Source organism: Nelumbo lutea, chromosome 7, assembly GCF_056320005.1.
Source record: "Nelumbo lutea isolate HS-2025 chromosome 7, American lotus-T2T, whole genome shotgun sequence".
Classification (NCBI taxonomy): Eukaryota; Viridiplantae; Streptophyta; class Magnoliopsida; order Proteales; family Nelumbonaceae; genus Nelumbo; species Nelumbo lutea.
This window is the reverse complement of record NC_142690.1, coordinates 12,286,552-12,300,671: the sequence shown is the minus strand read 5'-3', so window position 1 is coordinate 12,300,671 and position 14,120 is coordinate 12,286,552. Positions and strand designations below refer to the sequence as shown.

General features: G+C 38.3%; 1 protein-coding gene across 1 annotated transcript; it reads right to left on the bottom strand.

Moving 5' to 3' along the window:
* Window positions 1-1,064: 1,064 nt before the first annotated feature.
* Window positions 1,065-13,751, bottom strand: LOC148845136 (mitochondrial fission 1 protein A-like). The gene is made up of 5 exons (XM_088954239.1): window positions 13,167-13,751; window positions 8,302-8,437; window positions 8,005-8,126; window positions 1,466-1,529; window positions 1,065-1,379 (listed from the first exon to the last, which is right to left on the bottom strand). The coding sequence occupies exons 1-5, from the start codon at window positions 13,257-13,259 to the stop codon at window positions 1,294-1,296; spliced, it is 501 nt and encodes a 166-aa protein (XP_088810365.1). The 5' UTR covers window positions 13,260-13,751; the 3' UTR covers window positions 1,065-1,293.
* Window positions 13,752-14,120: the final 369 nt, after the last annotated feature.

Below are 14,120 nucleotides of genomic sequence, written 5' to 3'. Positions count from 1 at the left end.
TGACACAGCTGACTGGCTCCTTGATGCTGGCTCCTTGATGTAACCGTTTCTGGTCACATACCATTTTTTTTTCGTGATGTATCAATTTTTGGCTAAGTACTTCGTCATTTGACCTGCTTCTAGGTGGTCTGTGACTCAGAGGATGATGGAGCTCCCTAGTTGCGAACTACCTGGTGGTGAGCTACTTGGTGGCCCTAGTGGTGAGATACCTGGTGACGAACTCCCTGGTGGTGAGATATCCGGTGACGAACTCCCTGGTGGTGAGCTACTTAGTTGTCAAGAGGTTGCACTTAGTTGGCATGAGGTGTCATGTGTCATCGTCTCAATGAATCAGGTCAAATCATCCTCATTCAATTTTCTTTGAGCATCAACTAAGGAAGTGAGGTAGAGACTGATAGTGATTTCCCGTTTTCTTTGTTAGGCCAGTATTTTATTGAAAAATCAAAACTGAACCAAACTGAGAAAACCAAACCAAAAATGTGATTAACCAAATCACTTAGTTCGATTTTGGTTCAGTATTTCAAAAGACCAGTTCAATTTTCGGTAAACCTAGAAAAAAAACGACTGTTAACTGAACCAATCGGTATATATTTTTACATACATATTTTTAATGTCACGTATTTTCTCTATATATTATATATAAATATAAATATATATACATTATATATACATATATTATATATCATTTATTATTTATAATTTAATATTATTATTAGACATATTTATATATATATAATATATATATATATATATTACAAATATAAAAAAACGAAACCATTCCACCGATTAACCATGCTACTGATTTGGAGAAATCAAAAAACCAGTAGGATCAATTCGGTTTGAAAAAAATGGCTATGGTTCGGTAAACCGAACCGTGGACACCCCTAGCCCTACATTGTACACTGCTTTTCTTCATTTCTGATAAATTATACCTTACCTATTTCAAAAAAAAAAAACACATCAACAAATAGATGCAAAGCCTGAAGAAATGAACCATCAGGTGCGAATGTGCGATGACTACATACAAAATCTAAATACTTTCATTCATACATGTGGAGAGAAAGGAAAATAACTACCAATCTGATTAATATAAATAATAAGAAAACCACGAAAAACTTTAGCCATTATTGTCTCATGTTATCTTACACATTATTAGGAACTCCGTATCATGAAATTTTCAACATCCTTACAAGACAGAAGGGGATGTTTGATGAAACATGATTTAATGGTTGGGCAAATTTGGACAGGCAAAAGGATTCAGTGGTTTATGAACATATGTTGCCTGAGGTTTGATCAATTCCTACGCGCTAATGCTGCAGCAACCCCACCTGCCAGAAGTCCCACGGCAGTTGCAGCAATGCCTATGCCGATAACACCATCTGCATTTCAACAGAAGTAATATTTCTTAGCAGCCAAATGAGTGCTAGAGAGTGAAACAATTAATAAACAAGCATTTGTCATTTACCTTTAGCAATTTTATCTTCAATCACCTTCTTCAGGGTAAGGGCCTGCCTCCAATCCGATGCAATCTACAAAACATGTCCATCAGAAATAATGTTGTATACATCAAGTACATTCATGACTGCTGCAGAGTTTGAAAGGAAGCAAAGCTTCCAAAACTCGGTAGCAAATGGTTAAATGTCTTCAAATAGGGACTTATTGGTTCTGAAATAAACCATTGAAATTGTGGGGTATGAATAGCAAAGAATACTTAACAGCAAACAAAAATAGAATAAAATCAGAAACTGATTGAAATATTGAAGAGAGGAATTATCCAGAGAAAATTGATACTTCTAGTACATGAGAAAAGAAAATTAAAGACGGATGCTTCTGTGAATATTGAGAGGATGGCAGGCTGTAGCTGGCTTTCAAGCTACAAGACAAAAAGACTGGTGGAGTGGTCCCCACCAACAGCCAGAAGGGTTAAGTTTAATTTTGATGGGTGCTGCATTGGAAATCCAGGGGAGTCACGTGGGGGGGGGGGGGTAGTGAGAAATGAGAATGGTAATATACCTGTGAGTTTTTCAGGCCCAGTTGGGTACAGTAATTCTGTAAGGGCAGAATTGATGACAGTTATTCAAGGCCTGAAACTTTTAAATTTAAAGGGTTTCAGAGATATGGAGGTTGTCAGCTGGTTGAAGAATCAAGACGATCTACATTGGAGGTTTAGACCGATGCTAAGGCAGACACTATTTCTAGGGGCTTCTGTGAATACCTAATTCAATTGGATTCCTAGAAGTGCCAATTTGTTGGCAGATGCATTGGCAAAAGCAGGAGTATTAAGGGACCAGTTGAAATGGAGATGTCCAGGGACGGGTTGTAATTTATAATTACTACCAGTTTTATTTTTTGTTTCTTATTTCTTTTCCTGTATTGGAGCTCCTTTGGCCAGGAGCTTTTTGTTCTGGTGATAGTGTTGTTCATTTGATTTCTCTGTTTGATTCTTAATAAAATTATCAGCTACTTATCCAAAGAAACAAAGAAAAGAAAATTAAAGAACCCAAAGTCCTGCAAACACTTGAGCATTCTATTGCCAATAACTAACATCAGTCGTGAATCTGCAAGTGACCAAAAACCCAATTATGCAAACGAAATACATTTTATGCATCAATGGAAGCCATATTATAATAAGTGGTCCAGGTCTACATTTGAGTGTTTGTTGGGTTACTGCCCAACACAGGAGCTCTCTTCAAGGGAAGCTCAATCCTCCTGAGAAGGGAGAAGGGAAAAGAGAGAGATTGCAAGGATATTTCGATATCTCCTTTCATTAGTAATCGAAGCCCAATAATTGACACCCATTTCTGCTGTTCACAGTTGAGTAGTTCCAGGTCCTTCATGGCTTCTTCTTTGGTCTGTTCTTACTATGAACCTACGGCCCAATAGATAGTGCCTCCATTTTTTGATCGCCATGACAAAGGCCATGAGCTCCTTCTCGTAGGTGGACTTTAGCCGGGCCTGGGCTGAAAGGGCCCTGCTGAAAAAGGCTATGGGATGACCTTCCTGCATTAGAACAGCCCCAATTCCTGCTCCACTACAAGATTTTTGGAGAAGTCAGGCAGTGCTAATGTGGGGGGTGATGTTACTGCGGCTTTGAGTCTCAAATGCGATTTGCGCCTCCGCCCCCCATTCAAAACCATCTTTCTTTAAAAGTTGGGTTAACGGGAACACAATATTCCTGTAATTTCTGATAAACCTCCGATAGTAACCAGTCAGCCCTAGGAACCCATGAAGAGTTTTAGCAGAAGTGGGTTGGGATCAATTTGTCATGCTTTTCAACTTATCCGGGTCTGCTGCTACCTGCCCTGCTGAAACCACATGGCCTAGGTACTGAACCGGATTCTGGCCGAATGTACACTTTCTTGCCTTAGCATACAACTTATGTCTCCGCAGGAGCTCCAATGTGGAAGTTAAATGGGCTAGGTGGGAAGTTCAATCTGGGCTGTACACCAGTATATCATCAAAGAACACCAATACGAACCTCCTTAAGTAAGATTTAAAAACTTCATTCATGACGGCCTGAAATGTAGAGGGAGCATTAGTGAGTCCAAAAGGCATTACGAGGAATTCGTAATGTCCCTCATGAGTGCGAAAAGCAGTTTTTGGTACATCTTCGAGGTGCACTCCAACTTAGAAAACATTGTAGCCCCATGCAATTCATCCAATAGCTTGTCCACAATGGGAATGGGGAATTTATCCTTAATGGTTATATTGTTTAATGCCCAGTAATCAACAGAGAAGTGCCAACCACCGTCCTTTTTCTTCACTAAGAGGACAGGGACAAATAAGGGCTGGTGCTGGTCTGTATCAGCTCTTTAGACAGCAGCTCTTCAACGATCCTCTCGATTTCCAGTTTCTGAAAACGAGGATACCTGTAGGGTCATGTTTTTGTGGAGGCTACTCCTGGTACAATGGGGATTTTGTGGTCTTGGGATCGGGTTGGGGGTAACCCAGGGGGCTCAAGGAACACATCTTTGTATTGCTTCAAGAGTTGCTGAAGCTCTCGGGACTGAGAGCCATTCAACTGAAAGTCTGGCCCATGGCGCAAGACTGGTCCAGAAGAGTCCCATCCCAATTGTGAGAAGACCAGTTGATTCTCCTTAAGCAAAAAGTTTAGCCTGATAGCTTGCGGTGGGTTGGGTTTGACCCCACTGAAGTGGCATGTGCTCCCATTCAATTCGAAGCCCATGGTCATTTAGGCCCAATTACACATCACTGAGCCCAGCTGTTTGAGCCATTGAACCCCCAAAACAATGTCAGCTCCCTTGAACTCCAAGGGGTATAGGTCCAGATGAAACTTGTAGCCCTGAATGGCAATGGTCAACCCTTCACACATTCCCCGACATACCAGTCAGTTCCCGTCCACAACTAATACTGAAAAATATGGCTGATGTTCTATCGCCAACCCTAGTTGTTTGGTTAGGGTCTGGTTAATAAAATTAAGGGTACTCCCATTGTCTATCAAAATGAAGACCCTTCAGTCCAAAAGCCGTCTGTCCACTCTCATTGTATTGGCGGAATCCAAGCCCATTAAAGCATGTAAAGAAATTTCATGGGTTTCCTCAAGAGGGAACTCACCTTCACCGTCGCCTCCAGCACTTGGTCCAGTCATTTTTTCCTCTGGTTCTTCAAACTAAAGCAGAAAAGCTCGTTACGGTGACCAAGGGCGAACTTGTTACCATAGTTGTAGCACAATCCTTTCTCTTGTCTCGTCTGCATCTCTGCCCAGGTCAGTCATTTAAAGGGAACGACCGGTTGGGAGGGAGCTCTGCCTGTGCGTGGTGCTGATGCCTCTCCTCTCACAGGTGGGTTTTTGAGAAGGGGACCCAGGGGTCTGGCAGTCTTCTTCCCTTGATTCAGCCTCTCTTCTTGGAGTCGAGCCATCCCTACTACTAAGATTACCTTCACCAGTCACTGGGCTTTCACTTTGATCCTGATGTCCTCCCTTAGTCCACCAATGAAACAACCCACCAAAGCCTTCTCCAACCACCCATAGACTCTGTTCGCTAGACGTTCAAGCTCCATCTGATAGTCACGAACTAAACCGACCTTCTTGAGCTTGGATAAGTCCTCGTCAAAGTCTTTGAACCATGTAGGTTCAAATCTGATATAGAGTGTCCATGAAGTCTTGCCAAGTGAGTTGGGGGTGGTTCCTTCAGTACCACTGAAACCAGAGGATAGCCTCATCTTCAAGATGGAAGGAGGCAATAGTTAACCTCTGATGTCCTAGTGTTTCATGGTACTCGAAGTACCTCTCCGCCTTGTAGATCCAGGGTATTGGGTCTTCTTCGACGTACTCGAAGTACCTCCCCACCCCTACTTTTTTTTTTTTTATGAATACCTCCCCACCCCTACTTTCACTACTGACTTGAATCCTCTGCTTCACTATCCCTCCCTGCCGCCTTCTCTTGTTGTAGAACCAGGGCTGGAGTTTCTTTAATTTCTTTAATGTCTATTGAAACCTTGTGAACATCAACTTCTATTTGATCGACCCTTTCATCTACAGTGGATGCTCTGTTGTTCGTCATCTTGCTTGGGCTCTGATACCAATTATTGGGTTACTGCCCAATACAGGAGCTCTCTTCAAGGGAAGCTCAATCCTCCGGAGAAGGGAGAAGGGAAAAGAGAGAGATTGCAAGGATAATTCGATATCTCCTTCCATTAGTAATTCATGGAAATATATAGAGAGGACTGACACAGGTCCTAACAGATTGTTAGAAATACAACTAGAATATTCCAAAAGTAAAACTGCCTCTGATCCGCATAACTAATTATGAGGTCCGTTGGGCTGTTGTGGCTTGGAGATGTACACCTTTTTGATGGGAGGCCTCATTCCATTGTAGGTTCATTGGCTGGCTCAACCCGGCTAGGAGGAGAGTGGGGGATCCTAACAGTGTTGAACAAGCTTTTCCATGTTTCTTATCTTCATCTATTTGGGGGAGTGTCTTTACCAGGCCTTTTGTTCTATGTATCTATTTTGTTATCAACCGATTCAGCCCATCCTCTGAGTTTAATAGGTAGTTGCTCCACCTGAAGAGGATGTTAATTCCATGGACAAGAAACTCCATATGGTGAGAAGTAGTTTATGACATAGCCTCTTTAAAGTAGGAGCCTTCACCAGGAGTTAGATAAATGGTCACCAGCATTATTGTGGTAACATGTAAAAGAGTTATGAGGCAGCAATATTGTATGAGCAGAGTATTGGCAATCAAGAAATAACATGACCAAAGAAAATGAGTAACAGATATATGAATGTTGCAATCAATGTTTTAAAACACGGAGGTGTGACGTGAGGTGTTCCACTACCTAGAGGCATGAGGCGTAGTTCAGAACGTAAGAGGCGTAAGCCTCCCGAACACAAGGAGGCTTTGAGAGGAGGGGAATGAGGAGGAAGAAGAGGAAGAAGGATCTCATTTAAGATTATTTTTAATAAAAATCTTTTATATTGAGAAGAAAGAAGATGCATGGCACTAGTTGAAAGGAGGGGACTTGTTGAAGCGGAGTTGAGCAAGCAAAGCGAGCAAGCTGAAGCGGAGCAAGACCCAACTTTCCTTTAGAAAAGGATGATAGCTATCTAGTTAATTAGAAAAATGCATGTGATTTCTAAACTAAGAGGTAGGTATCACCCTTTCTAGACTAAGAAAGGATGATATCTATTTGTTAATTAGAAGAAACTTTATTATGCAAGCATTTTTCTCATTCATGGAGCAAACTATTCGACTATAGGAGAATGCATATATTACTTGATCACCCCCAAAAGATAAAATATGTCTAGTCTAGTTAAAGGTAATCTAAGAACACAACCTACCAATCTCTAAAATTTCCTGTTGTCAGACAACAATTCCCCTTGAGCATTCAATTTGTGGTTAGGATCTATAGGAGTTCAAACAGCTTTAGATCCCCAGTTTTCTGTAACATATAATAATTAATAATATAACAAAAAGTTCCTCTGCAAGATAAATATACCTTGCTTTGATCAAGCTACCTCAATACCAAGAAAATATTTAAGGTCTCCCAAGTCTTTGATCTCAAATTCACAATGTAGTAGAGCCTTGAAATGTTGAATTTAGAGAGGCAATTCCTTCTCACCACAATATAATTGGCATACACAACAAGAGTTGTAATAATATCCCCTCATGCTTCGGGAATAAGGTGTGATTCACATGATTGAGAATGTTCAATCTTCTTAATGTTTTGTTGAATTTGTTGAAACATGCTCCAGGAGACAAGGTCCATCTAATTACGATTTCCATTTCAGGTAAGAGAGGGAGATATCATTTGGTCGCTCAGAAAGTTAAGATTTTGTTTTTCTTTTACATTCTTATTTTATTTATTTCCCTGGGGGGTGCACTTTCAGAGGCAGCTCTTAAGCTTTTTGTTGATTAAAAGGATTTGGCTAACACTGTTAAATGGGGGAAGGGGATCTTGGTTTCTTGGAGATTATCTTCACTAGTTACTCAGACTAGTTGTACTTGCATGGTGAAGCAAAATTTGATGCTGTGGTAAATTCTTCAGTAGAACCTAGAATTTTGAGAGTGGACATGAATAGTGGGTTGTCCTTCCCTATGCAATGCCTTTTGCATGGACATATAGCTTAGGCAGTCAGGAGGCTCCTTGACTCTTAGTCGCCATCTTGTACGTCATGTTACACTATTTTCTCTTTTATAATACAATAAATTTGTATTAATCATCCAGACTGAAGGGGAAAACTAGTCCTACTATGAGCAAACAAACCAAAATATTTCTGTGTGCATGGTTCTTTTTCCAAGTACTGCAATCTTTTAAGAACAAACTTCAATAAAACATTCTAATATGTTATCTATGATAAGTTTGAAATGCTTCTATCCCATCACTGAAGTTATTTCACAACATGAACATCTAGGCTTAGTGGGCCATTGCAAATTGACATGTACATGCGTTTTAACATATGACCCAAAATAGCAACTGTAGATAAAATTAACTGATAATAAATACTTGGAAAATTAAAGCAGGAAACAGAAATCAAACCTCCAAACATCGTTCCACAAGCTGCCTGCTCCTCGAATAATCACCACTTCTGTAATGTCCTACAGCCAGAAGATAAATCTTCTCTCTCCTTTGTAGAGGGCTGCTTGTACTGGACAAAGAAGCTGAAAAGAGAAGTTCATTAATTCACCTCATGCCAATAACCCCACAAGAAAGGAATGGTATCAGGCAGGTGAAAAAATTCTTGGGTACAAGTTCAGCAACAGTAAGGACATGAACAGACAGAACAAAAATTGGGAAAATAAAGAGGAATGGCCTAATTGGCTTTATTTGAACCACCTTCAAGCATGGCTATCCCACGTTGCACATCTTCTGGTTGCCTTGAGTGAACAAGGGCCCATGACAACCGCATGATGCTCTCATTCATAGCTTCTTCTGAGACACCATCAGCTTGAGAAACTTCTCTCTCACAACCCTGTAATGAATTAAAGCTATGACTATGGTAGCAAAATAGCAGAAAAAATAAAAAGACAGCATAACATACATCACAAAGGTAGCAGAATTACATGAGAAAAGAAAGCATGACTCTATTTGCAGCATCTGATACATAAAAGCCAGAAAAGGAGTAAAAAGGCAGTATTAGCCAAAAAAAATTGGAAAAAAAAAAGGAGAACAATAAGGCAGTATCAGGTAAAAAGATAGACTGCTAAAAAGATAGAAATGCTAAAAAAAAGGAGAACAATAAGACTTTTTTATAACAAATGAAGAAATTATCAAGTAAAGATAACAGAACTCATCCCTACCCAAGAAGAACTTCTAACAAACCATTCCCCAACAAAATCACCCAAACCATAAAATTTAAAACCACCCACCCAATAACTATCAAAACCTCCCCAATCAACTAAACACTATGGCACTAAGGAAGTATTTAAGAGCTCTATTGGAAGTAAAAGTAGCCCTGTTTTCAGACCCAATTTAGTATGGTGATTCCACAAGGGCCAAACTTCTGGTGGTATTACAAGGGTTATAAATTAGTAAAGCACTCAGCTACAGAAATATCCTAGTTGAAGGGGATTCTAAAGTAATGGTGTGCTAGTTTAGAAAAATACACAGTGGAACTTGAAAATACAGAACTTGTCGAGGAACAGTAAATTGGTAGTTGAGCAGAATGCAACACAAGCTCATAGTCAAGGTTCAAAGTATCAATACAGCCCAATACAATCTGATATGGTCAATATGGGGCATATCATGTCAAAATTTTGAACCTTGCTCATGGTTGGCAGATACAATGGCCAAACAAGGGGTAACAAGCACTCAACCTTTTTCTTTTTGGGGATCATGAGGGAATCCCATTTGGGGACCAGATGTAAATTTTCATAGTGTATGGAGTAGGTAGTGCAAACTTGCCTACTTTTTAAGGCCTTTCATTTGAGACATGCCAGTAAATAATTGTCTTATTAATAAAAGTTTTAACTGTCACTGGTAAAAAACAAAATAAAGGAAAAAACCAACAATTGAATGCCCACTGAACCATGATTCTAATACTCCCCCTTATACAGTACTCTGCAATCAACCAGGTCATAACCCCAACAATATCCCAAGGATAAAAACAATATAGTTCTCATATCCTTCAGCTAAATCCTTCCCAAGACAACTCCAGGAGCTAAACCACTATTCCCAACTTAATTTTGTCTTTCTTCTAACTCTCTAAATATTTTCCTTGCATGTTCTACTCCAAGAAATAGGGATACAAGTCAGGCAACTGACTTGAATTTACACAGAATCAGACTCGGGACTTTGGACCAGGTCCATCCAAATTTAAACAAACGCTCAACCCAGCCCATTCATGTTGCAGCCCTACCAAGAACAAGCAGACCTAGATTCTTCCCCACTTGAACTTCTCCTTCAATCATGTTCTTAATCTCTATCTTTTTATTACTTGAACTACTTCATCTATCAATCACATCATAAGGTCCATTTTCCTGAAGCTCACCTGGAGTGTAAGGCAGCATTCAAGGAAAATGCTTCACGACTCAATTTTAGAGGTTCAAACCCCTAAAAGTTCACACCTTAAGATGTGAAATCTGCCACCTCAAATCACATTTCATCTTTTATCATATTTCTGAAGCAATTCGCTCGCTCACCTCCACTTCGACAAGACCCTCCCTTTCAACTAATGTTATGCATCTTTATTCTTCTTAATATAAAAGATTTTTATTAAAAATAAAGAAAAAATGAGATCCCCCTTCCTCTTCATGCTCCTCCCCTTCCTCCTCCTAACCCCTTTCCTCTTAAGGAGGCTTACGCCTCCTTGTGTTCAGGAGATTTACACCTCCTTGTGTTCAGGAGGCTTATGCCTCTTGCGTTCTAAACTACGCCTCACGCCTCTAGGTAGTGGAACGCCTCGAGTCACGCCTCCACATTTTAAAACATTGCTTACAAGTGATTATTTTGTGTTGTACCTCAAGAATAAGGGAGAACTGGTTATTTCTTCAACTCCCATCACTACATGTTCTTTGTTTTGCTAGTCACTCTTCTCACCCATTTTCTTTTTTGGAGCTTGAATGGTTCCAGAAAGAGACTACCAGAAAACTGGACCTTAGAAATTTAGAAAAGAGCCAGTTGAGACTGTTGCCTCTTAGAAAATAGGAGTATCTTACAATATATGGTTGCAACTGCAGAATGACATAAGTTCTCTTATTTTTCTTTTGTCATTTTGGATTTGTGTGCCGATGTTTTGAGTTAGAATTGGCTGATATTCTGGTGGTGCTTACACTGGAATTGCTGTTTGTCACAGAGAACTGGCTCTCTAACTCCATTGCCTCTCTTCACGGGCACAGTAAAGAGAAAAAGAGGACAGATTGAAGAAATATCTGAGTGGTGATTGAAATCTTAAAACACAATTTAGTGAACAATAGTTGTTGTTCAGTAACTCAGCCAATTGCTAATGGTATTTACAGAAGCTGGCAATGTCTCTGCATTTTAGGCTTCAAAAACCCCAAGAGAAAGTGTTTGGGGCAGGGTTAGGTAATTAGGGTTATAAGTAAATTTACAAAAAAAAAATTCTTCCCTTGACACCTTTTTCCAAAGGAAGGAAGAACACTTTATAACATTTAAAAATGGATCAAACATAAGTCAAATAGATTTTTTCCATACTAGAAGAATAGAACAAATGGAGTGTAAAGATTGCAAGGTTATTCCAAAAGAAAGATTAATAACACAACATAGATTAGTGGAGGTAGATATGCACATAGGGAACGGAAGAAAAATAGGGAAGAAAATAGGTGTTCAAGAATTTGGTGGGAAAACCTAAAAAGAGAATAAGTTAGCTCAATTTGGAAACAAGTTGATAATAAAAGGGAATTGGAATTTAAATAGAAAGATTAATGATATTTGGCTTAAAATGGAAAACAACATAAAGAAAGTAGCAAAGGATGTCTTTGGAGAATTTAAAGAAAAATACTAAAGAAACTTGGTGGTGGAATGAAGAGGGGTTTTTTTATATGTAAAAGTTCATTAAAATTTCAGATTAAAACGCACATGTTACAAAGAATGGAAAAAGTTAAAAATACAGAAAATTGGAAAAAAAATATAAAACCATAAGAAAGGAAGTTTATAAAAAAAAAAAGTGAATGAAGCTAAATGTAGGGCTTATGATGAGACTTAACATAAATTAGGCATTAAAAATGGAAAAAAAAAGGAATGTATAAACTAGCAAAGCTAAGAGAAAGTAAAGGTAGGCATTTAGTTAGATGCATTAAAGATGAAGATCAAAGAGCCTTGATAAAAGATGAAGAAATCAAACAAAGATGAAAAAACTATTTTGAAAATTTATTAAACGATCAACAAGAAAGGGTGCTAATGGAGGAGAAACTACCAATACCAGTAGTGTTAAAAATAATATGTACATCCGTAGAGTTAGACCTACTGAAGTAAAAGAGGCACTAAATAAGATGAAGAAGGGAAAGGCATTAGGACCTTATGGGATTCCAATAAAAGTGTGGAAAGATACAGGAGGGGTAGGCTTGACATGGCTAACTAAGCTATTTAATAAGATGATAAAAGAAAAGAAGGTGATTGATGATTGGAGAACTAGTAGTATGGTGCATATATGTAAGAACAGTAATATACAAAGCCGTAATAACTCTCAAGGGATTAAACTCATAAGCTACACTATGAAACTTCGGGAGAGAATAATTAAACAAAGATTACAACTTGAAACAAGTGTATCAAATAACCAATTTGGCTTTATGCCAAGGAGATCAACCATGAAAGCTAATATTTCTTCATATGGTGTTCAATGATATAAAAAAGGATTATAATAGAGTTCCTAGAGAGATAATATGGTGGGTCTTGGAAAAGAAAGGGGTTTAAAATAGGTAATGTAGATCTAATGAAGGATATGTATGAGGGGGCAACAACCAATATTAGAACACGAATGGGAGAGACTTTAGATTTTGCAATGACGATGGGTCTTTACCAAGGTTCAACACTTAGCCCTTATCTATTTGCACTGATCATAGATGAATTGACTAAACATATTTAAGAAGTTCCATGGTGCATGTAGTTTGCGGATGACATTGTTTTAATTGATGGAACTAATGAAGGATTAAATGCAAAATTAAGCTTATAGACAAATGTCCTAGAAACAAGAGGTTTTAAAATAAGTAGGGCTAAAATTTAGTAATAATAGGAGTGTAAATCAGGATACACTTAGGATTGGAGACTAAGAGATAATGTGACCATTTCTGATACCTTAGTTAAATAATTAGAGTAGGTTAGGCAAATTTGAGGGGTGCATCTGGACTTTTGTGTGATTAAAGAATACCACTTAGATTAGATTAAAAGGAAAATTCTATAAAACAATTGTAAGGCCAGCTATGATATTGTACAGAGCAAAGTGTTGGGCAAAAAGATAGAAAGGGAAGCACGCGCAATAAATAAATAAATAATATGAATAGATAACGAATATTCTCACAGCTCAAAATGAAAATGAATCTTGAACACCCAAATTAATAAGAGAAAATACCAAATTACACAATATACAGTAATAGAATTAGAACATGAGAAAAGGCATTTTTAATTCAATTAGGAGTATTAATAAATGATGAAAGCTAAAATAGTAGAAATTAGAGAAGCCCTAATTCCACCCAGCAAACAAAAAAAAAATATCGGATCCTTATAAAATGACAACAAAAACTCACCACGATGACATCCCTATCGCACCAAGGAATGTTGTCTCCACCACTGAAAAATGCTCCAACGGACTCAAAGAATTTGCCGATCTTAGCATCCATGGCTACCGCAATAAAACGAAAACGAAGATAATGAAGGAGAAGAACAACAACAACAAAGCTTCAACCGCACAAAGGAATTTTTTCAGAAATTTTCATCCACTTTCAATCTATAGGTTTTGTATCGCTTGGTCTTGGCCAGCCAGAGAAATGTGACAAGGGCGATAAGTTAAAACTTGGGTTTTAAGTAATTAACTCCTACGAAACTCAAAACATAATAATCCTACAATTAAACTCGTAACATAAATTTTGTTGATTTTTTGCATTCGAATCCGCAGACGCCCAGTTGTTTCGTAGGTCGGCACTCGGGAGTCGGGACTCGGCAGTTTTCACCTACTAGTTACTAATTTCTAATTACGACTTGCGAATGAATAAATAGAAATTGTTACGTCTTTTGGAGTACCATAATACTGTGTATCGAAAGAATCGATCAAGACGTGGAGCGGGTCATTCATTATCACATATCGGGGGCTTTTCCCCGATATATTGAATGATCTCGATTTCAGCTTGAAAATATACATATTTGTATATTTTTATTTATAAATATGATTTTTTATAATATATTATAAAATATATTTTTGCATAATATTTATGTATGTATGAACCAAATTTATGAGTTTTCGAACAAAACTTTTTATTGATTGAACTCGAATTCAAATAATTAATTGGGCTTTCCCCAAGGTTTGAAGTCGAATCGAGCCTAATCGAATTTGAACCTAAATTATTTGATTAGAGCGCGATTGGATTGCAGCTTTACATTGGCTCAATGTAATGGGAAAAACAGAAACTATCCCTAAGTCAAGCTGAATTAGGTCGGTTTGAAATCAACCATAACCAACTGGAGCTACGTAACCTCAACCCAAA